Source organism: Cyprinodon tularosa, unplaced genomic scaffold, assembly GCF_016077235.1.
Source record: "Cyprinodon tularosa strain WSP-4 unplaced genomic scaffold, ASM1607723v1 ctg145, whole genome shotgun sequence".
Classification (NCBI taxonomy): Eukaryota; Metazoa; Chordata; class Actinopteri; order Cyprinodontiformes; family Cyprinodontidae; genus Cyprinodon; species Cyprinodon tularosa.
Window position 1 is genome coordinate 1,637,204 of NW_024038276.1, and position 23,741 is coordinate 1,660,944.

Here is a 23,741-nt window from a genome sequence, read left to right on the forward strand (position 1 = left end):
ACAAAAAAAAAAAAAAAGTCATGTTGAGCCGAATAAATGCAGGGCAAAAAAGTAGGGGTGGGATAACATCCAGTTGGGGGAAGTGAGGACATGTCTTTGGAGGAAATCCGAACACTGACACAGATTCACTGGGAAAATATGGTTTTACAACACTGCACTGGCAAAATGGGAGTTGAATGGTTGAACAAAACTGTTCACTAGGATGGTCTACTGTGTATTACTGAATGGTGCAATATTATGAAATATTAATTCAAGCAGATCAGTGGCTGGAAAAAGAAGCAATATATTAAATTATTTTCATAAGAAGGTTGCTTTTTTTAAATCCCAGAATTAAAATTCTAAAAGCAGTGAATCTAGATAAACAGTACAAGCTGATTTGTTTCTGCTTATAAAGCCCAGTGACCTACCTGGTAAACTGGATCATCCACTTCGTCCTCTAAGATGGTCTGCGTTTGTGGAAGAGGGCAGATGACACATTTTGGTTTTCAGTTTCATAAGAAAAAATAAATTAGGAAAGGAAGCCGAAAGAAAACAAAACAGTCATCCCAGTTTTTTACTAGTAGCCAAGCATTACGACACACCAGTAGTGGGTTGCTTCAATTAAAGAAATATTTTAGTACAACACAGACATCAGCACTTTTCTAGTTGAAATGAAAAATGGGTCAAAATTACTTGATTTTATGTAGAATAATAATAAAATAGAATAGAATAGAATAGAAAATCACTTAATTGTTCCACAATGGGGACATTCTGGTGTTTGAAGCAGCAAAAAGATTTAGAAAAATGGTCACACAATGTGGACCTTAGAAAATTGTATAAGAATACCATAACAGTGAAGAGTTAAAAGATAAACAATAAACAATATAAAAACCGTGCACGTGCAGAATAAATAACCAATACACAGCTATGTACCTTCTCAGTACATCAATAGATAGTATAGGGAAGCTCAAAGCAAAAGGAAACTTGAAATAAAATATCTGCTGTGTACAAGCTGAGCCACAGCATGAAAAAAAGAATCCAGCTTTGGTTTAAAGTCTTACCTGGTAGACTGCTTGCTCACAGTGTTTGTCCTTCTGGGCCTTCTTCTCCATCTCCTCCCGCTGTTTAATGTCATAAATCAGCGTGAAGAGGTCACGCAGGTCAAGGATGAGAGGCTCAGCCTGAATGCAGAAACAAGAATAAAAACTGTCTAGACAATATATATTTATTCGCCACATGTCAAACTAAAGTAACCTTAGAAGGTATACAGCAAATTATTCCCACATTTAATAATAAAAGGTGTAACAATTTAGAAAGGTTATCTTATTTTGCTGAATTTATCAGAAGCAATTATTAACAATTTCATCTTCATTTAGACTTTCTGGTGGGAAAAAAAACAATCGGCAATTCTTTATTTGCAATTGAGGTTACGTCTGCCTCATTATTTATGCGTCTGATGAAGTGATGGTTTGCAGAGCGAGTTGTTGACTAGAGTTATGTGTTTAACGAGCGTCCAATATGCTTTTTTGCATGTGTTTTTTTTAGGTTGTTCTAACAGATCGAATCACGAGACCGATAAAGGATACTTTCGGGTTCCTCGTGGAGATATTAAAAAGGGGCCTTGCAAGGATTTTACAAAAATATGCAGGGGAAAATGGCTTGCTAACATTTTGTTGACTTCGAAGGGAGCTGAGTCAAAAAATGCCAGTTTGCAAAGATCACTTTTTTAAAGATTAGTAATTCACTTCGACATTAATTTACATATAAAGAGCCTTTCAGTGTCATGAGCAGTGATTTAAGATGCATTTAAACTATTTTAAAAGACAAGTTTGTTGTTTTGTTTGCTGTTTATTTACTGGTCCAAGATGGTGGTTGCTGTTGCTAGAACCTGCAAAAACAGCCCGATTTTACGCCTTGTGGTAATCAGGTATGAGTCGGCATTTTAGATGAATGTTTGACCTGAAAATAACAGCAGAAACCTGTTTGAGCATGTTTTCTTGACAGACACACATTGTAAATACAAGTTCATATAATTATCGTTACTTACACGACTCTTTATGATGTAAGATTTGCCTTTCAGGACTTTAACCCCGACTTCTTTAACCCATCCACAGATGAAAAAGTTGTAGGCATCCATGCTTTTCCAAGCTTTCATTTGTTTAGCATTGGAAAAGCTTGCTAGTAACACTAGATATTTTGAGATATCGGGGAACTGAACTGGCGGGTATTTTCCCAAATAGTAAGTCAAATCATTCTTAGATAACACATAAGGATCTATTCCATCGCACATTTTGACACATCGATGTATCGATTTCAAGAATTAGAATCTAAAGCACAAAAATGTTTGTAAGAAGAGTCGCATTTTCTTTGCACATCGGCAGCCATTTTTAGTTGGCCTGACCACCACTTAATTAACAGGAAGTGATTGCGGCACGTGATCGCAAGCCAAGAATTAATTCCTTTTTACATATATAGATTCATGAGTGCTGATTTTACATTTACTTATTTCACTCATTCATTCAGGCCTCAGAGCTGCAAAGCCTCATGGTGTCTAAGGGAGAGGAGTTGTTTATCCTACTAGGGAGTGTGATATAAATAATTGTTCTCATAACAAGCTAGATTCTTTTCTCAGGGTTTTTTTTCATAACATTTTACTGTTTTCTCCAATTGTCTGTAATTGTTTTGATAAACTGCGCCCTGACATCCTTCACAGCTTTTCTGCAGGGTTCAAGTTAGTGAGAGGAGCTTTTGTCTAACCAGATCAGGTGAGAACATGGAACCATTAAGCTGCTTTGATTGCCTTGTTCTCTCTTTGCAAATCAGGATAATAAAATACAGACTGAGGGAATTACCTATGTCCTTTATTTAACTGAATTGCATCGTTTAATAATTGTTTTCCCCACAACACTTTCTTAAACTTTTAATTTGTTAATATTGAATACTTTATGTTAAGGACAATATAAAAAAAACATCTTACTATTGATTCCTGTTATTATTTTGCATAAGATAGAGAGTCTACAAAAAATATGTCTTTAGCTTCTAGATTGTACTTTTGTTATTTCTGATGGAAATGCTGATGCCAGTTCATGCTCCCAGTAAAAAATGTTGTTCTAAAGACACACACACAAAACAAAATGTTTTTCCATCCTAACAAAGTAGAACGGTGACAAATGAAAGGAAGCTTTCATAAAGAAATAAAGTGATTAATAGTTTGATTAAACAGTGGTTGGTGTTGATTTAATGGCTAAATTAACCACCTGCAGTCACAATATTTTTCAAAAATATCAAACTTAAAAGGAGGATTTTATGCACAAATTAGTTCAGAACTGCAATTTAAAAGGAAAAAGATTTGTTATTTATTTGGTACTCAGCCTTGATGAATTAATACTTTGCTGAACCTCTTTTCCCTGCAATTAAACTTAAAAGTCACAGAGGTCTGAGCTTTGACTAGGCCAATTTTTAACACATGGAAATTATATACAGTTAATTCACTTAACTTCTGGTTCAGTGTTTAGGTCTATCTTATTTCTAGAAGATGAACTTCGATCTGCCTTACTCCTGTGTTCTAATGGGGTCCATGACAAGTGACAAGTGACAACTGTGGCCTAAATGTTTGTAATTTTTCTATTAACTTAAAAAAAAATCAACTTATGATGCATAAAAACTCAAAATTACTTCAAAAATTGTATGTCCTTTGTCTACCAACCACTCAGCTATAGCTGAACATAATCTGTAAATCATTTATCTGCTATTATCTGTCATTATTTATCCTGTATTCTAAACCCACCATATATAATCCATTTCCTTACTTTCCTGTATAATATGTATGCAGCTTCAATATTTATTTATTTTATAGCCTCTTAGAATTATTCTGTTTATATATACCACTTATAGTCCATATATAAACAGTTTCTGTACACCTGTAAATAAATACTGTTATCCTGTATAGCTCTTCTGGATAGATTCCAACTACATTTTATTGCTTTGTACCTATGACAGTGTCATGACAAAACAGTTGAATGCCATTGTAATGCAAAAGGTTAAGAGTTTTCTTTTTCTTTGAACATTATCAATGGCTTTATTCTGGTCATATTTTCCTCGTTTAAGAGCAGGTTTTGTACAGTGAAAAGCTAAATATGACTGTTATTAATCTCCCCTTCTGGGACTTTTAGTATTTAGTTTTCAGATTTCATTATCTAAGTAATTCTGTTTTGTTGATCTTTGGTTTATTTTCCATTTTGTGTTATATTTAAGCCAGTCTTTAGTTACTCTCTGTTTCCGGCCTTTGCCTGTCTTCTTTTCCCTAGCTCCCTTCTAGTCACTTCCATCCACACCTGCTCCATATCATCAGATTACCCCAGTCTTTGTTGTGTCTCCCATATATTCTTTCCCTGTGCAGTTCTTCATTGCTGGTTTGTTGTTGTGAGCTGCTTCCCCGTCTTGCTAACCACAGGAATTTTCCCTGATCTTTGCTGTTTTTTTGGATGTTTGTCTCAGTTTTTCATTAAACCATCAAGAACTCATCTCTGCTTCACTCATTTCTGCATTTGAGTCCTCAAGCAACCTCACTGCCCTCGTTGACAATGTCCTGCTTTCTCCCTGATGTTACTGCTGACTTTTTTCATTTTCATGATGCTGTTTATACACTGACATTCTCTAACAAACCTCCGCGTATTTACAGAACCTCTGGATTTAAAATGAGATTAAACTGCACACAGGTCGGATCTGTTTCCTTCAAAGGCATCTTCTAATTGCAGTGGGTTACACTAGAAATGATTTCATTTCATTAAAGTGAGCATGGCCAATATTTTTGACTTTCATTTGCAAAATGCTTGTTAGAACCATACACTGTTTTTCTACACTTCAAAATGATGCACCACATGTTTAGCTCCATCAAAAACATCTTAATCTGTTGGAATTTACATGGCCTAATGTAAAAAAATATGTACATTTGGAAGCCAGTGTACATTTAAAATCAAATATAGGTATTCCAGTAATATACATTTTAATCTCTGGTTTACAATATGGATTGTTAATGACACAAATGTTCAGTTTTAGTACTAAATAGACATTTGTTTTGAATAGTACTTACTAGGGCTGGGCAATTAATTGCTTTTGCAATAAAATCGCAATTTAATAAAATGGCATTTTCAAATCGCAAAGGCACTCAATTTTAATGCCATTACATTTAGCAAGATTAAAACGCAACATTCTCACTCCAGCTCTTTAGGTAGCAGCAAAAACGTTTAAAATGGGTTTGCCAAAAGGTCAAGAAAGTTGCAGTTACCACGCAGATCCATGCATGCAAGTATTCAAAGGTTGTACTAAAATCCTGCAACAATGGATTCCTTTCAAGCAAGCTTTCAAAAACTGAAAGCCTGCAATGACACGTCTACTTTGGGTTGCTGCAATGGAAAATCGAAATGAAATTGCAATCACAATATTGGGAAAAATAATCGTAATTTTGATTTTTGTTTAGCCCTAGTACTTACAGACTGTGCAGTCTTTATGGCCACAAACCTATGGTGGCCCTCCTTCCCGCAGACATACCCAAAGGCCCGGTGGTCTCTGGTGTCCTTTGCGATGTAGCTGATCTCATGGACTGAGTGATGATGCAGAAGCACCTGGGGGACACACAGTTGGGGGGTCATCAATGCAAACTTAGAAACCTAGAGTAGATGGCATATTTCCCTTGAACATGCCATACATTAAACATCCTTCTGTTCAGGTTTGCTTTTTCTATGTTGGAAGCCAAAGTAGGTCAAACCTGCTTTAAACATCTTTGCATACTGTTGCGCAAGATGCTGAACAATTCAGAAGCTGAAAGAGAGGAGGAAATTCAAGGCTCACTTGTTGCTTAAATCTATTTTATGTTGTTTGTGATTATTCTATAGCTTCCGCAACGGCGAACAATCTTGCATAATCTACTTGCTTAATGTTTGTGTTGTCATAAAACATCAAAAGCTAAATACCTAAATAATTAAACAAAGGATATTCCATAGTGTTTAAAAACACACACACACAAAAGACAACAATTCAGCTATTATGGAAAGACACCCATCTGCTGCGACTATTAGACAGGATAAGCTTAAGCACCAGGGAGGAGCTTTCATTTGAATATTTACTCATTTTTTCGTGGGGACTGTCGCCGGTAATGCTCCAGATTAATGTTAAATACAAAACTAATATGACAAGTACGCTCCATACAGCACAGAATCATGTCAGCTTTACAGCTTGCTGACACAGCCTGCGCCAGAGTGATCCCCATTCCCTCCTAAATAACCCATAGAGGCGTATTAAGTGAAGAGTTATTCAGTGCCATGTAATCAGTAAATAAAATGAAGAGCATTAGGGGGTATGATTTGTAAAACGACAAATGAGCCTGTCTAAAGAGAGCAAGCTCTTGGGTCATGGCGGGTGGCTAAAAGCTCTTTTTAATTCCTGAGAAAAAGTCAGATTGATAAAAGAAATCATCTAAGGTGAAGGCTTTTTTTTTTTTTTTTGGTTACTGGGGGTGGTCTGGAAAGAGCTGGCAGCCACAAGACAATTGCTGCTGCACAATTATCATTTTCAAACGAAAGACAGTCTAGGTGGAGCTTTTGTGTAATTAGCATTAGCAGCAATGATCATTAAGGGGTGGAACAGAGAGCTAATTAGTGGTTAGCGCTGATGAGCCAAGTGAGTCTTTCTAGCTGGCTCTGCACTGCGGGACAGTGGGGAAGATCTGAGCCCCTGGATCATCCTGTAATGGAACAGCGAGCCTCTAAGCCCGCAAACGGGGGTCCCTCGCATTAGCACACAGTCTTAGGGATCTGAAAGGTGATCTTTCAGCAGAACCTAATCATGTCAGGACCAAGTCTGAGGCTTACATGAACTCATCATGAAGATTAATTATTTTGCATTTGATTTAGTTTATTATGATTCATATAAGTAATCTGATTTATTTTTGTTGGTGGGGGTTTCATAAAACAACATGGAGCTTTTCTAATTTATAAAAACAGGATTGGGAATTTTCTCCTCATCCTCACAGGGTCTAAATTATACATTTTAAATGTAGGTTCAAATATACACTCTTTTAAACTTTTAGCAGCCATGAGCCTTTCCTGGTATAGATGTGGCTAAGTTTGACCCATTGTCTTGGCAGAATTGGGAGAGCTAATCTAAAAAGGTCAGTTTTTTTAGCATGGGGATGGCTTTTAAACATTTGTGACAGGAGTGAACATCTGGGTAAGGTAGTCTAATCTATGCCTGGTTCATTCATTTCACAACAAATGTTTATATATATCTGGGACCATTTTTTGTTTAGAACACCCAACTGTGTCAAGAACTGACTTTGCACTAAAGCTTTTAAGTAGGAAATGAATGGAAGCTGGTCAGTATGTATAGGGAAAACCTAAGAATAACCTAAATCTAAACCTATAATCCACTGGAACATGCTGGGACATCAATCTTTAATCCACGCCACTAGACATGGCTAAAATGAGTTACAGCCTACATAGATGAGTTAAATAACTTCTAGGGAAAGGGAATGGCAGGAACAAAAACAAAAGTATAACTATTTTAACAAAGTTAGACTTTCAGCCATAATTCAATGCCCGAGATAGTAGGGCATTGCAATTGTGCTGAAATAAACAAAAATTAGGATTAGTTAAATAGACTGAAATTGTATTGGACCTTTGTAGTTCTACTTGATTTTTATTGCTCTTAAGTTTAAAGTCACATTTAATCAATCCCACCTTATACAGCACAAAATCCTACAGAGAGCTATAGGCAACCAGGGAAAATAAGAAGCTGGAATCGAACTCAAATCTTTCTGACCAGAATATGAATACAAATCCTATTGACTTACAGTTAACCCAAACGTCCAAATAAGTCAACTACTTCCTCACTTATATGAGAACCCATATAGATTAGAATATAGAAACCAAAAACCCATAAAGAACTAGGAAGACAACAAAAAAATTACTAATGTAAAGGTAGCATTACTTCATCATATTTCTACTGGAGTAAAAGTTAGAATTAGCTATCCAAAGAAATTACTCAATTAAGAGTAAAGAAGAATTTAGTGAAAAGGCTATTTAGTTAACCAGTAACTGTTTTTCTATTTTAAAATACAGTATGTAATCAAAAAGAACATAATATAAACTTTTCTTCACATTCATTTTCTTTTTAAGTCTAAAATAAAGCCATTAATACAAATAACATTGTTTTCTAATATATTCAACTAAAAGAGACACTTCTCGAAATCCATTTTTTGTCAAATAAAACAGATTTCTTAGAAAACAGAAAACAAAAAAAGAAAACAATTTCTTATAGTATATAATCTATTTATGATAGAACAAGCTTCAGTTTATATACTTTCACTACCTCCAGGGACAGTACATACCCTTTATATTATATTAACCCTCATGTTATAGAAGTTTGAGCAAATATAGCTGAGTAAATGCAACTAGTTACGACACATTTCCAAATCCAAATCACATTTATCCAGACTAATGTCATGATCCGGCATGTTTCCTCCTCCTTAATTAGTAATTCCTTTCACCTGCCGTTTTCCCTCCCTGCCTCAATTATAATTTATCCCTCTCACCTGTTTCCTCTGGTTTATATTCGGTTCAGCCTGAGCATTCAGTCCCAGATCATTACTTGTCTTTTTGTTAGTCTGTCGGTTCAGTTTGATTTGATGGTTCATGTCCTGGATCCTAGCTGCCAGAGGAAAGAGGGTTTTTGTGTCTGTCTCGTCTCCTGATCATCCACTGTTCCTCCCCCGCTGATTCCTCTGGGTTTTTGGCTCAATATGTGGGGAGGTTCAGTTTTTATCCAGTAAGCCTGGCTCCAGGGAGGAGACCAGTTTAAAGTCCTGCTTCAAGTTTCGGTTCTACGTCCTGTCTCGGCTACCCTCTTTCACTGAGCCTGCCTGCACCTGATTATGTCTGCTCCTGTGCGTGACCACCTGGTCATGCTTCTGGTCCCAGTCAGACTCTGAAACCTCCTGGAAGCCTGTGGATGCCTGGAAGTCTGGATCCTGCCCCATGTTTCTGTCCCTGTATGTTCTGGATCCCTCACCAGGTTTAGCTTCCAGCATGTCCTCTGGGACTGCAGCACTGGGGACATTCTTGGTCTGGACTGTTAAACCAGAGTGTCTGTGATTGGGCGGTGCCCTGCCCCCCCCCGCCTGCAGTGTCCACGAGCCACAGCTCCGCTTTTGTTTTGTTTTATTTAATAAACGTTTGAACTTTCCTACTGACTGTCTCTCCTTGAATTCTGGGTCCATCTGTCCTCGTTTACATGACAACTATCTTTGTATTTAAACCTTTGACTGAAGGTTCATATTCACATCTCACCGTGGGTCTAACATTAAATTCTAGAGTTGTAATATAGTACTGGTATTTTAACGGTTCATAAGTCAAAGGACAAACTACACTAGGGGAAATTAAAGAGGGCTTGATTTGAATCAAAATTGGCAGATTATAGAAAGTTTTAAAGCAGTGATTGAAGCGTGATGGCATCACTCCTGCCAGTAGGTCAGTCAGTTGTCTAAGATGGCGGCCAACACACGCAGCTGTTGTGAAGTGAGCCGTGCGAGTTCGTGCCATCTGGATGTCCTGTACAGTGGGCTCTCCCTCGCAGCAGCTGAGGGACGCAGCCGCTGACATGCTACTCACCCCTGATCTTTCACAGTAAATCTTGATCCCGCCGAACGAGACCGTCAAGAAGACTCTCTGCTTGTGTTCCCCCTTGGAACGTGCTGACGAAGCCATTCCCTGTAAGGAGCATAAAGAGACGTCATGACGGAAGGAGATGAAGGGTGACAGGAGTTACTTGTTCTACTAAGGCTCAGGTGAGGGTGAGAGTGGAAGGATTTGTGTGAAGAATTGGGGTTAAGATGACAGGAGTTACATAAGGTAGGTAAGGATAAGATGTTTCATCTGCCTTTTTATGAAGTTTCTCGGGGCGAATCACGCATCAACTTGTGACGATAATCTTATTATTACAACCCCTTGAAGTATGTCTTTGGCACTTTAACGTGATAAAACACAAGCACTATCTACTGACAATAAGGTTAGATTTGCTGACTGAATGGATCTCGCCGCTGCCCGACCAGCTTGCTCCAGCAACTTCACACATAATGCTGACTGAACAACCATTGCAGTCTTTGAAGTATAATTTTCCCATGAACCTGCAACTGCTCTCTCTTTTTTTTTTTTTTTCTTGTAGACTCTCTGCTCAGATAAAGAAAACAATTAAAAATTTTCCACCGTGTTCCGTTTGATGCAACCTGTGAGCTTGACAGGCCTTTCATTGAACGACGCCCGAGAGGAAAAATGGTCGGAAGAAGAAAGGAGAAGCGGCGAGATGATAAGAGAAGAAAGACTTTGCCGTATGTGCGGCTGACAAAGCAGCACGTTGGCTTTTGATAAAAAGAAAAAAAATACTTGACCCCTTCTCTAAACCAGATAACTTTTAACTCCAAATTCTTCTATTTCAGCTTTTTGAATATAGTTAACTCTTAAACATTAAATTCTAACAAACTGGAGGTTTTGGTCAAGTTACACCTGAAAACGTTATTTTACTTATTTACATTAATGCAAAAAACCAAACACAAAGTGGAAGATTACAAAAATCTAATATGATATTCAATCTTTTCTTACAAATAAAGTGTGGCATGCATTTGCATTTAACCCTCATGTCCACTAAATAAAATCAAATGATCTTCAGAAATGCAAAAGAAGTTGATAGAAATCTAGATAAGTCATTTATTCTTAAAATAAGTGCATTTGTTCTTGGATTGAGGACGTAAAAGAGACATTTTGCCAATGGAACAAGACAATTTACATTTAAAATAAGAAAACACAATTGCATTGTCTTATTTCAAGTGCATTTTTTCTAATTATCTTATTTTAAGAGTAGAAATACTCATTGGCAAATAATCTCATTTACCTCCTCAAATTAAGGGTAAATACCCTTAATTTAAGACAATTTTACAAATTTCTAGATCGTTTTTCCAGTGTATATAAATCAACTTTAGAGCATAACAAAGATCCCCCCGAAGCCCCCACCCCCCGATCAGGTTGAAAAAAAATTGGACCTCTTAGACAAAAGTCAAACAACAAGGAGATAAACTAAAACTACAAAGCTTTAGGAAATGCTTTTCTTCAGTAGAGATGCAGAAGCTGTTCAGAGATGAATGAAGCTAAAAAAAAAATGGCTGTTACAGGAACAAAAAACTTGAGATGAGGTAAAAATGTAACTTCCTGTCTGGACAATAACTCCATATATGCAGCTGATAGGAGGTTTGGAGCAAAGCAAACCCAGAGCTAAAGAACATCTTAAACTTTAGATATCCAAACCTGGCAGAGATTTAGGAATGACTGGAATAAGTGCCACACTTTTTAGATGTTCAGTAGGAAAACATTCATAAAACTATCATGCATAAAAAACAAAAAAAACAATTTAAAAGGTATGAATACTCATGCATTGCATGGAATGTTTCCATTTTGGAAAACCAGTGATGTAATGACTGGTTTTCCAAAATGAAAACCTTCCAAGCATTTGACTCTTTGAGTCATCTGGTGAGATATTAGACATAAAAAAGGATTGAGAGCTGAGTAAGCAATTGGAGAGAGATGCATGGAAAAAAAGGGAGGGGGGGGGTTGGTCACAAGAGCTGAAGGGTGTTGTCAGTCAGCCATCGGCTTTTCCATTCTGTAGATTAGTCCCAATGGCAGCAAGAGGCAGCTCAATACGGACCTGTTCCCTCCTCTATCCCCTGTCCAGATAATAGCAGGTCTGTATCGACTGCTCCATTGAGTGTAACTGGCTTCTGGCTTGTGACTGCTGGAGTTATATGGAGGGCACTGCTGAAATGTCAGATCAAGGCAGCAAAAAGTTGTTTAATTGGACATATCTCCTGGGATGGGATATGGGTGAAGATTTGCCTTCTGACTATACTGCCTCTCCTTTGGGGCTTCCCACACATTTAAGCTCCAGAAAAGCAAGTGGGAAGACACTTAAAAAAGCCAAACATAAGTGACTTCTTTGTAAGGGCAATTTATCGAACCAACCACCTACAAAGAGGCTCATGTGCAGCTTTTCTATAAATCGCCCCTCCCCCCGTAAAAAAAAAAAATTACGCTGCCTCTTTCCATATAACATAAAGGTCAAACTGGTGTAATATCCACCAGTATGAATTATTTCTGGTTTTCCTAAAACAAATCCTTTTTATTTTTTATTAACTGGGTCTCCTGCAAAAATCAGTTTAAGACAAAGCTCATAACAGAACTTGACTAGTGTTATAAATTAAGTTTTTAGGGCCAAACTAACATTCAAATCATTTTGAATAATGTACCTATTATTGGATACATAAACGGTGATCAATCAGAAAATAGATGAGCAGGAGTTGCATCTGTTTATTAGTTTTATGGTCATTCATTTAGATTAGGACCAAAACAGCAATCGACTTGTGGAAGACCATGTAAGAACACCTTAGTTCTTAGAAATGAGAGCTGTTGAAGTAAACACTATTAACATTATTACATATATCAGAGCTATTTGAAAATAACTTCCCTTTTTCACTGATTGAACATATGTTGCCAATGAATATGTTTACAAGAGAAAAAATGCTTAAAATGCTGTTTGAAAAACAGACAATGAATCTCCTTTAATCAAAGTAAAGATCCTGTAAGAATTATTCAATGAAGTTCAAATATTGACAGCTCCTTTATAAATAACCCCTATTGAAAAAAAAGAATGACTGCTTTAACAGTTCCCTTTAAGAAATGCTTTAGGGAAGCCCCAAGTGTGATTTCCACATTTCACTCAATACTGTATTCCCACCGGTCCTGGATGCCAATACTGTCCAGTCTTTTTCTGTATTGATTATTTAGAGATGACTGATGATATGATTAGAGAGCATAATCTTTTCCAGGAATTCTTCACTTCTATTGGTGAACTAAGGCAGGTTATATTTTTCAACATGTTAGAATTCTGTGAATATTCTTTAATTTTCTGTGTTTTTTTTCCATTTTGATGCATTTAATGAGTTGTTCCAGCATTTCCGTTAACGCTATCTGGAAACAATTTGATTGAAACGTGTAGCTTCATATCCTGTGCATTTATGATATCCTGCTGCCATGTGAAAATTTAAAGATTCAAAAGATGCAGTGAGAAACTGATTGATGACGCATAGCCTGCTCTGACCAGTTGGTTGGTGGTTTATTTATATGTATCTATCTCTCTGTCTCTCTCTCTCTCTCTCTCTCTCTCTCTCTCTCTCTCTCTCTCTCTCTCTCTCTCTCTCTCTCTCTATATATATATATATATATATATATAGAGGTTGATTTTTAACACGATTAAACCAGGTGAAACTAAAACATAGGACATATTAAGGACCTTTGCATAGAGCATATTGACAGAAAGAAAAAATGTATCTTATCTTAAATGTAAAATGTTTATATAGTTTTTTTTTTTACAATTTTATATATATTTTTCTAAATAAATTCTATACATCCATCCATCCATTTTCTAGCACGCTTATCCCGAGTGGTGTCGCAAGGGGTGCTGGTGCCTCTTCAGCAGTCAATAGGCGAGAGGCGGGGTACAACCTAGATAGGTCGCCGGTCCATCGCAGGGCAACACAGAGAAAAACAACCATTCACCACACACTTCCACCCAAGGGGACTTTAGAGAAGCCAATTAACCTAACAGTCATGTTTTTGGACTGTGGGAGGAAGCTGGAGTACCCGGAGAGAGAACCCACGCATGCTCAGGGAGAACATGCAAACTCCATGCAGAAAGACCCTGAGCCGGGAATCAAACCCAGAACCTTCTTTCTGCAATGCAGCAGTGCTATCCACTGCAAATTCTATACATTTATTTATAAAAATTGTAATAATCACTAAATTAGTGAATGATTGATAAGGATTAATGTGATTATTTGTTTTAGCTCTTATATTATATATATATGTATTGCCTGTAGGGACCCGTCATTTTATGGTAACTAGGATATAGACACCATAAGCAGCAACAACTCATAATAGTGAGGTCAAATGTGGTCTGCAAGGTCTGGAAGGTACATCTATGTCTTGCTTCATAGAATACCACCAATATTGTAATGTTGCTCATTATGTGTGATACAGTATGTTACCAACTGTAAATTAAGTTAAAAGAAAGTTAAAAAACATTTGCACGATTTATATTCCACATTGCTTGTTTAAGCCATACTCAACATTTTGGTAGTCTCTAGGAGGCAGTGTCTACCGACAGCAAGCTTACAACACTACACTACATGTAGAAGTAGAAAATAGTTGTTTTCAAAATAGTTGTGTTGCCTTCTTCTGTAATTTTTAGATATGTTCATAATTTATAGATCTCCATGAGCTAATGGTCCAAACCCCATTATGTCTGTAAAAGCTAATATTTGTGAACACCTGCAAGGAGGAGATCTTATTTTCTCAGGCAAATCTGTGGTGGTAGTTATAAATTTTCCAAGGTACGTATAATCCGGGCCGGGCAGAAGCCATGAAGCATAAAACAAACCTAAAACCACCTGCTTTCTTTCTGTGAAAACATTTATCTAACAGATACTATATGGGGTGCCAAGGAACCATCTGGAACATTATTTAGGTAGCTGGCCCCCTAAACATTAAGTTTATTTTATTAGGTCAACCAATTAGGTCAACTACTAGTGATTTTATGAAGCCTTCACTCAAAAATCTGGTGCAACTTTCTCTGTTGTATTCACTTTCAATACATCTGGAAATGCAGCTTAGAAAAAGGGGAATTATTTGCGCTGCTAAATGTAAATTTATCATATATTTAAAGAAAATGCACATCTTGCACCCAGATTTTTTTTTCCACCTCTTACCATAGGGCTGAATTTGACCTGATTCACTTGCAACGTTCTGCAAAGAACACTAGTCTGCTACATTATCTGGGTCATGTTATCGCAGTTTGCACATGTGCCACAAGTGTAACAGCATGGACTTTGTTGTAAAAATAGCAGTCAGTGAGTGACACGAGAAAACACAGAGGAGACAGACTAATTGGGGGTAAGTTGGGGGAAAATTTTCTACTTATGTCTTATGCAGCCTAAAGCATCTTGGGTTAAGATGACGGTTTGCCTCTCAGGTCACAAAAAAAAAAAATCTGTGTGAATTAATCCAAAGTGCTTTGAGCTATATTAAAGGTATAACAGCTTACAAGAAGAGCAATGGATTGAAAGGATGCCATGATTTGGTGCCAAACGAACCCCTCAGTAGTTTTCGAGTAGTTATATATTTTTTTTAACATCAAGCAGAGCCATGAAATGATGTGGTTGGTTCTCCCTTTGTTCCGGCAGGTCATTTATACAGTCTCAGTGAGTCACACAGGAGAGGACAGCTCCCATGACTCACTCAGAAGACAATACAGTCATGCTCGAGCAAGCCTTTTCCAAATCAGAGCAAATGATGAGAAGAACCTCAATGACATCAGGACACGCACACACTGAGATTTATATTTCTATCCATATTAGGACCTTACATAGACTTACATTCATTTTAGCTACCGCATTTATGCCTAACCCTGACATTTACCCTAACCATTACCAGTATATTCCTAACTTTAACCTTAACCTAAAATGAATAGACCCTGTACCTCTAAACTCACTCCCTAACATAAAACAATTAACAGCAGCCTTTGGTCCCCACAAGGCCTGTTGGTCCTCAGAAGGTTAGTAAATGTACCAAAAACGGTTATAAACACCATAACGAAGTACACACACAAACACAGACTGGGCGAGACAAAGACAGGAAACCTTAAAGAGCCATTCACCTTCAGCTTCATCATGGAGTCTTGGCACAGCTTGTCCCCTCGCGCGGCTGTCACCTCATCAATTCCAATCAGCTTGGCCTTGTAGCGCACTCCATCTCCGTGGAAACGCTTAATAAGCCCCGCCTCTGTTCGGTCCTGACCTGCATTGAAACGGTAAGAAAAAATGAATAAAACACAGGTGACAAAGATCATAAAATAAAACTAAGGGTGGATACTGGAAATTAGGATGTGTGAGTTCAGTTCAGTTTTGATATCTTTCAGTTATCACCCCTTGTCAGAGCTACCATAGCGCATGTATGTGTGTGTATGTGTGTGTGTATGTGTCATCTCTGTATAAATATTTATGGAATAGGAAATGCTGAATGAATAGCAAATTAAATGCGTCGAGAGAAGACGAAGAGAAGATTGAACCTGAAATTGGAATGAAGTTGGGCAAAGCCGGTGGACGAAATGGAAAAATGTCAGGAACGCTAACAACTCTACCATGAGCTATTATACCACTCTGTGAGGCATTCAAAAACAATACCAAAAAAAAGCAGAAGAGAGCTGGGATGGATTAGGGGAGAGCTCACTCCTCTGCTGCACCCATGCCTGTGGTTCCCATGGGTGCTATTGCTGGTGACAAACCAGCTTGACTGGATCCTATTGAGAGGAATTATCTCGGTCCAGCGCTTGCCCACAATTCGCCGAAGCCCTCCCCATGAGACGGATGCTGGGTGGTGGCAGTAGTGTGGTAGGAAGGGAGGGCTGTCACAAGTGTAAGGCTGGATGGCCTAAGGCTTTCCACTGACATCCCCCTACCCTCCTCTCCCTCCCTTCCTCGTTCGTGAATAGCTATTGCGTCTTTGCAGACGCCCTGACATCTCTTTGACACTGACACCTTTCTCATTTTGTCACTACGCTGTCTACAGACACATCAGTTTGATTATGGTGAGGTGAGCCTAGGGCGCTATCTTCTACATCTAAAATGTATACTAAACCTTTATAACCTATGCGGGTTATCACACAAGGTGACAGTGAGATTTCAAATCAAGGTTACCATGTTAGAGCATTTGAACAGTTTTTACCTTGGTATCTCTCTCGCTCAAATCTAGGTCACAATACCATCCAGTACATCACTTAGAAGCACACTTAAGAAGCTGGTTAATCCATGCACATGAAGTTGACAAGGTAGAACATCCCCGACAGCAACTCTCAGGCTCTAGTCCAAGACTGCGTTACACCAAAATTAGCTTATTCCACCCAAAACTGACTCTATTTCCAACCATGCCATATCAAACCATAGGGAATTTCTTCTCCCATCCACATATTTTCCAGAAGGAAAATCAAAGAGGGAGCATAATAAAAACAGAGAAAATTAAAGGGCTTCTGTATACGGGGGAAAAAAAAAATCAAATGCAAGTGCGTGTCTTGGATATGCAACCCTCTCACTTATTCATGAGGCCACTATTCTCAAAAGAAGGGGGAGGGCTTGATGATTCCTCAGTCATTACAGTCTCCAAGCAAAGGAACGCTAAATCTGGGTCTCATTGAGATTCTCTCCTCTCATCCAGTAGATAATTGAAGAGGACACATCCCCCCTGATAAAATTCCAGAATTATATAATACAGATCATAAGAAATAATTCCCCGGTTTTTTTCACCTCTAGTGTGACAAACATTCTGTTCAATTCGTCTCAAACAAAAGCAAGGAATGAGGAAAAAATATAAGAAAGGCATAACACCCTTAAACTTATAACAAGTCAAAGAATATTCTGATTTAAATCCAGTCTGATTTAAATTTAGTCGTAGATGTCTATCAGAACACCGCATCCTGACTTGGTAGTAATGTTCCGTCTCTGTTTGCAAAACTTCACCAATTCGGAACCTGTTTTATTTCTTTAGTTTTTTTACACCAGCTATATCATTCACAAACAGGTGATACCATCAACTAGTTTTGGTCTCTGGTTTTTACTTTTTATGTGCTTTTAGATTCTAACCTACTTGTGTAAGAATATTTTATCACTTTGGGAATGGAAGCAATCTGATAAAGTGAACTATCTGTAATTGGCTACTTTTTAGAAAATTCCACCTCTATTATGGTTCTCTTCCTGTTTGTTGTCAGTAACGTCTGCAAAGCATCTTCAGGCCAATCACTGTTCTCCTAAAGATTTCAGTAAAGTCATCATAAAAACTTTGTTTAACAACGTCATGAATGTGTTCTTCGTATTGGTTTAATTCCTTTTTTGTTGTAGTTTCTAGATTTATGTTAGTTCTCAGGTTTTTCTGTTGTTTTCCTCTGTTGCCCTCTTGTGTGTGTTCCCTTCCCACTTGGCTCCCTCGTTGTCTCCTCACACCTGCTCCTTGTCAGCTCGTTAGCCCTGCCATTGTCTCAGTCAGCTACATATACACTCCCTCTGCAGTCACTCCTTGTTGGTTTCTTGTTGTTGGTGGTCCTGTCGTCGCTGTTGTCATCTCACCTCGTCTCTCCCTGGCTCCTTGTACGTGTTTTCCCTTTATGTCTCCATGGTTCTGGTCTGTTACATTTTTAGTTGGATTTTTGGATTCCTGCCTTTGTTAACCATTTTCATCATTAAAACTACAAGTATTTACCTCAGCCTCTCTGCCTCTGCATTTGGGTCCTCCAAACCACAACCAACCCTGACATTTACAATCAGTATGCCTCTGCTGTCAAGCATTTTCTTATTTTATGAGCAGCATTGTGTATTTAAAAATGTCAAGTTGCGACAAAGATGGCTGTTGCATACAGTATGAACTCAAAATTCTCCTCCTGAGGAGAACATATATAAGCCTGAAGATGATTTGCTAAATTTTACTAGCCACAACCAGGAAGAAAACCGTATTGTCTCAAGAGGAAGAATTTCCTGAAAATGAGCCAATCACAATGACGACTTTCCAGATTGCGCAGAAACAGATCCACGTAGGAGTACGAGAGAGGCTCTGGGCACGTGGAAAGCAACCCAGAGGTAAAGCGAAGGAGCATGCAATTATGCTTGTATATAATGGGAGCCTCTGGCTATTAAATCTGCATGCATACAACTTTTAAAATACACATGGAGAGTAGTTTAAGTGTCTGTTTCTTAAATATGACTGCTCGTATAAGTATTTATTACGTGTGTGCCCTTTTGGAAGCTTTCTAAATTTATATTCCAATTTTTTTTTAGCAGACAGCAGTTTAGGACAACACTGACTGCTACTGTTCATGTTTGTTTCTTGTTAACAAAACCTTTGTTTAGTCTGAAGAAAGTTCCTCCCACAACATGATCCTGCCATTACCATGTTTTACCTTGAGCAGGGCTATCTGGCTTTTTACATAACATCCGATTTGTTCTTGCCTTTTTCTGCTGACCCTGTTAGTTCACTCCTGGTATATAAGTTGAATGTGGCTTACCAGGCTAGTGCCAATCCTCTTTTGACATTCTGACCAAACTGTTCGAGCTTTACTTATTGAGACCATGATACAGTCACCTATCCCACACAATGAGTACTTAGAGCAAATTACTCCAACTGCTTTAGTGTTACTGTCAGCCACTTGATAACCTGAATGGTCGATTTCCATCGTGTAGTTTCATTATTTTTGGAAAATACACCTCCAGTTTAAGGCTCTGTGGTCTTGGAACCTATTGGACACTTCTCCTAACTAATGCCGTTTTATAAGTTACATATTTATTGAACACTTCGAAATTACTACTAAGAATAGAGGTGTATAACTCAAGTTCCAGAGGACTGCTATCCTGTAACTTTTGGACACCTGAATGAAATGGCTTAACTACCTACTCAGCAAGCTGTAAACAGCTCTAGACTCCTTATAATGAACCAGTAAAATTATTTAGTTGTGTTAAAGCAAAGACACACCTAAAAGCCACAGCACTTTAACCCTAGAGCATAACCTCGAGACTGAAATTTCATACTAGTGCCTTTGAGTAAAAGATGCAATAAGAAAATATCACTGGACAGCCAAGTTAAATTCTGGTTCAACGAATTCATCAGAAGAGCTGAGAGGCATGAACCTAAAATGACTAATAATTAAATTCAACCATTAGTTTAAGAGCGTTCTGTGCACACTTACTGTATGCATCAAGGCTGAAGCAAATATGCAAATACGCCTTTGTTTTGTTTTTGGTTCCAGAAGAAGAAAGGTTTGTAAAGTATCTGTTGTCATTTAAAAAAAAAAACATGAAATTTAACATGGAAGCAGGCTTTTGAGACTTCTAGTTTGTAGGCAGTGGTTGGAGAGATTGCATTTTTATCTTGGAGAGGCTGCAAAATTGTCAAAGCTCAACTGTCTTTGAGCTCTCTGAGCATGCTGGTCCCTGAGCAGGACCTCTAACCCCCAAAAGCTGTTCACTGTTTCCTAAGAGATGGACTGAAATCCAAGCACAAATGTAATAATGTTTAAACTGAATGGTAAATAAAGGTGATTAATACAACGTCAACCAGACTGGTGTGCATGAACCAGCCATACTGAGACACATACATCCAGAATTTATTGTGACACTGTATAAAAAGATGACCAGTAGACAAACAAGAAAAGTTTCCGCTGTGATAATTGCTGCTGTTCAAACCAACCCCCCTGCTGTATCTACAGTCTACTCACATTTGTATATTCTCACTTGATCTTCCTGACTCATACACTCTGTAATGTAATGCAAAATACATGCTGCTCCACTTGCATTTTAAACACAATCGGCCCAATTCAGCGCAGCTCCCTCAGATGAGCTCTAACCAGATGCTCTGTGCCATTTTGTCTCTTTACATCTAGTGTGCCTTTTGCCCCCAAATGACACACAAATTTTTAAGGCTCACGCACAGACAGATCCTGAGAAAAAGTAGGGCTTGCATAGGGAATGAAAGTGTCGAGAAGGTGGCGTAACTTGTGTGCTACGTGCTGTGGGTTCAGATCGAGTAGAGCAAGTGTGCTGTATTTGGAAAACTAAAGAGCTGAGGGGCATGCTGTTTCGTGTTGCTGCACACTGTCGGATCGAAGGGGCAAGAAGGGGAAGGTGTGTGCATGGCTGTGTGCGTGTCTTAGTCCTTGTGAAGGGAGGTGACACAGTCTTCTGGTTTTCTGGAAGGCCAAACATGAATGGTACTCACAAAAAATTTGCACCTCAAGAAAAAGACTGACAATTTGTCTGACAAAGAGTCGCCTGCTGCCTATATTACACTTGACTCTAGACTACCGCTTTTAGATTCCCGGCGCTATGATGTGCACATGCAGTCTTCGGAGTAAGTATTCACACCTAGTAAGTATTAAGTATTCACAACTAAAACTGCAGTGCGTTAAAGGGAACCTCTGCAACAGAGTGATGCAAAGTAACACATAAGTGGGAACTGGAAGAAAAATAGGATAAAATAGTACCGTATATAAACTTTAAAAGTGTGAAGTGCTTTTGTATTTAGCCCCCTGTGCCAACGTCTTTGGTAACTGCTAGTTTAGTGTTTCTGCTGAATGGCGTGTTTACTAGGGATGCACGATATTAGGATTTTGGCCGATATCCGATATGCCGATATTTTAAAACTCATGTAGCCGATAACCGATATCGATACCGATGTTAAAGCTGGACAAAAATAAGTAGTCATTGAAAATATCAGTTTTGTTATCCATTTCTGACACTTTGAAAAATAATATACTCAAATATATTTTCATATGCTCATATCAAATTGATTTTTAAAAACGCGGTATCGATCTATTTTACTTTCAAAATCTCGTGACATTTCATCGTTCTGTTACAAACTCTCGTGATATTTTGCTAATTCTTGTGAGATTTTGTTAGTAAAATAGATCGATATAGCGTCAATATATCAACATATAAAAATATGGCAACATTTCGTGAATTTTTGGGGGATTTCGTAGCATAACGATGACATATAGCAATATTTCATTAGTAAAAGAGATTGATATGGTGTTTTTAAATGGCAATATATCAGCATATGAAGATATTGTGATATTTTAAAGTATCAATATTTCTTCCCTCGTCTTTAGAAGTTTTTAAGTCTGTAAAAAATAAGTTTTTGAGGAAGAAGAAGAAGTAGTATTATTATTTTTTTTTTTTAGACTTTAGAAACTCAGAAGCTGATCAAATATCGGGTTAAATATCGGTAGGGTGGCCGATGTCCGATACTCAGTTTTAAGGCCGATACAGGCCGATACCGATAGGGGGCCGATTATATCGTGCATCCCTAGTGTTTACCTATTCCTCTCTACAAAGAACCATTAACAGAAAATTTTAAATACTTTGTATTTCTATTGGATTAACATCTTGACTTTGACTAGGACATTTTTGTAAATGAATAAGGTCTGTTCACAACCATTTCTTTGCAACTAGGGTTCCTAGGAATAAAGTACAAGTGTAGCTTATAGAAACTGGGTCCTCCGGCCATCATCCAGAAAGACCAGGAAGCCAGATGGAGGAAATTATATGGAACAAGCTTACAAATGCTGTCGCTTTGTATGCTGAGATCTTTTACAGGGTAGAGCTTCACTAGCTGCTCTCTGGATGTGAAGGTTTTGTCCAACGAGACACGTGTCTGCATTGGTGCTCTGTTTCTTTTAATTAGCAGGGCTAGTGCTAGCGCTAATAAGCTGAATCTGGCACAACACAAATCATGTCCTGGTTGAAAAAGTCTCCTTCAATCTTCCCTACAACCGAACCTCTCTGCTGTGTTTTTGGTCTTCCTGATGCTTTTTGTTTATGTAAATTGTTTGCACAGAAAGGTGACTTGTAAAGGTGGTTGTTTCATGCAGATTTCATATAGGGGATATTAGAGTACTGGAGGCCAAACACAGAAACTCATCGCACTTTTTTAGATGTTCCAAAAAAAAGGGAAAATCATGCTTCATTTTCCATTAACTCTATTCAAATAAAACAGATTAAGTTGTATTGCTGTGAAGGGAAAAATGCAACAAGGTTGACAGAGTAGAAATACTCATGGCACTTTGTGTAGGCACATCTCGATCACATGCGTTATATGCCCGTATGCACGTCATTTTGCCCTTATTTCCTGAAATTATGACAAAACCCTGAATAGAATAAAGTTTTTAAAAAATGGAGCTCAGACTAAAGAGGTAGGATGTCAGACGGATCCAAAGGAAGCAATGTATTCCCCCACCTGACAGGGAAGCTGTTCACCACGACCATAGAAGGAGCATTTACTGTTCGCTTTGCACCATACAGTTTTAGGGCTTCTCTCTGATCACAGTTCTGAATGGCTTTCCTTGCCACAGTAGAATTGGGACAGCAAAGGCACAGATGGTAACAGATGGAGAGTCAGAAGTGCCCCTCCAGATATAAGGACTTGGCAAATGGGAAGTTTTTGTTGGGGATGCAAGCATCGAGGCAGGTTAACCTCGGAACCTCTCAGAAAGGGTCTCATGGTGTCAACCCTCAGCATCCCCCATCTGCCAGGACGTACCACACACCATCCTATTTCGATTCATCTACATGAAATATGCAACGCTTACATTTATTTTCTGTGTCTCAGCACTGGGGATTTCGTATTTCATTAGAAAAAAAAACACACACACAAGGTATGCCCTATTGGAGCAGATGCCTATAAGAAGCTGTAAAGAAAATGGATATCTGAGAATAGAAAATCTGTCCCCACCATCTGCCTTCTCCATGTGTACAGCATAACTCTCATAAGCTTCAGCAAACACACGCAAACCACATTAACAGCAGCTGATGTTCCCTCATTCAACCGTGCCAATGTTAACTATTGCTGCATGAAACACTATCAAGGTTCACCCTTATTGAGCGACATTTAAAGCAGTTCTATGTGTTCATAAAGCCAATTTTCCTTGCGGTCGATTTCGTCACTGACTGCCAGCTGATTATACTGTTCGCTGACAGGTATTGGAATAGAGCAGTTTTTTGGATAAGGGCACCACAAGATTATTATTTAACCGGTCTAAAAAGCAGATAATGAAAAGGAAACAGTCGGAAATAC

General features: G+C 38.2%; 1 protein-coding gene across 1 annotated transcript in view; it reads right to left on the reverse strand.

The window, feature by feature from the left end:
* The window catches only part of LOC119779317, a 97,776-nt gene that overhangs the window by 35,068 nt on the left and 38,967 nt on the right, over positions 1-23,741 (reverse strand). Inside the window, exons 3-7 of the mRNA XM_038278919.1 lie at positions 15,793-15,932; positions 9,645-9,743; positions 5,472-5,603; positions 1,041-1,160; positions 408-446 (exon numbers count right to left, since the gene is read on the reverse strand). Of these exons, the coding sequence (XP_038134847.1) occupies positions 408-446; positions 1,041-1,160; positions 5,472-5,603; positions 9,645-9,743; positions 15,793-15,932 (530 nt within the window). The remainder of the gene's footprint in view (positions 1-407; positions 447-1,040; positions 1,161-5,471; positions 5,604-9,644; positions 9,744-15,792; positions 15,933-23,741) is intronic.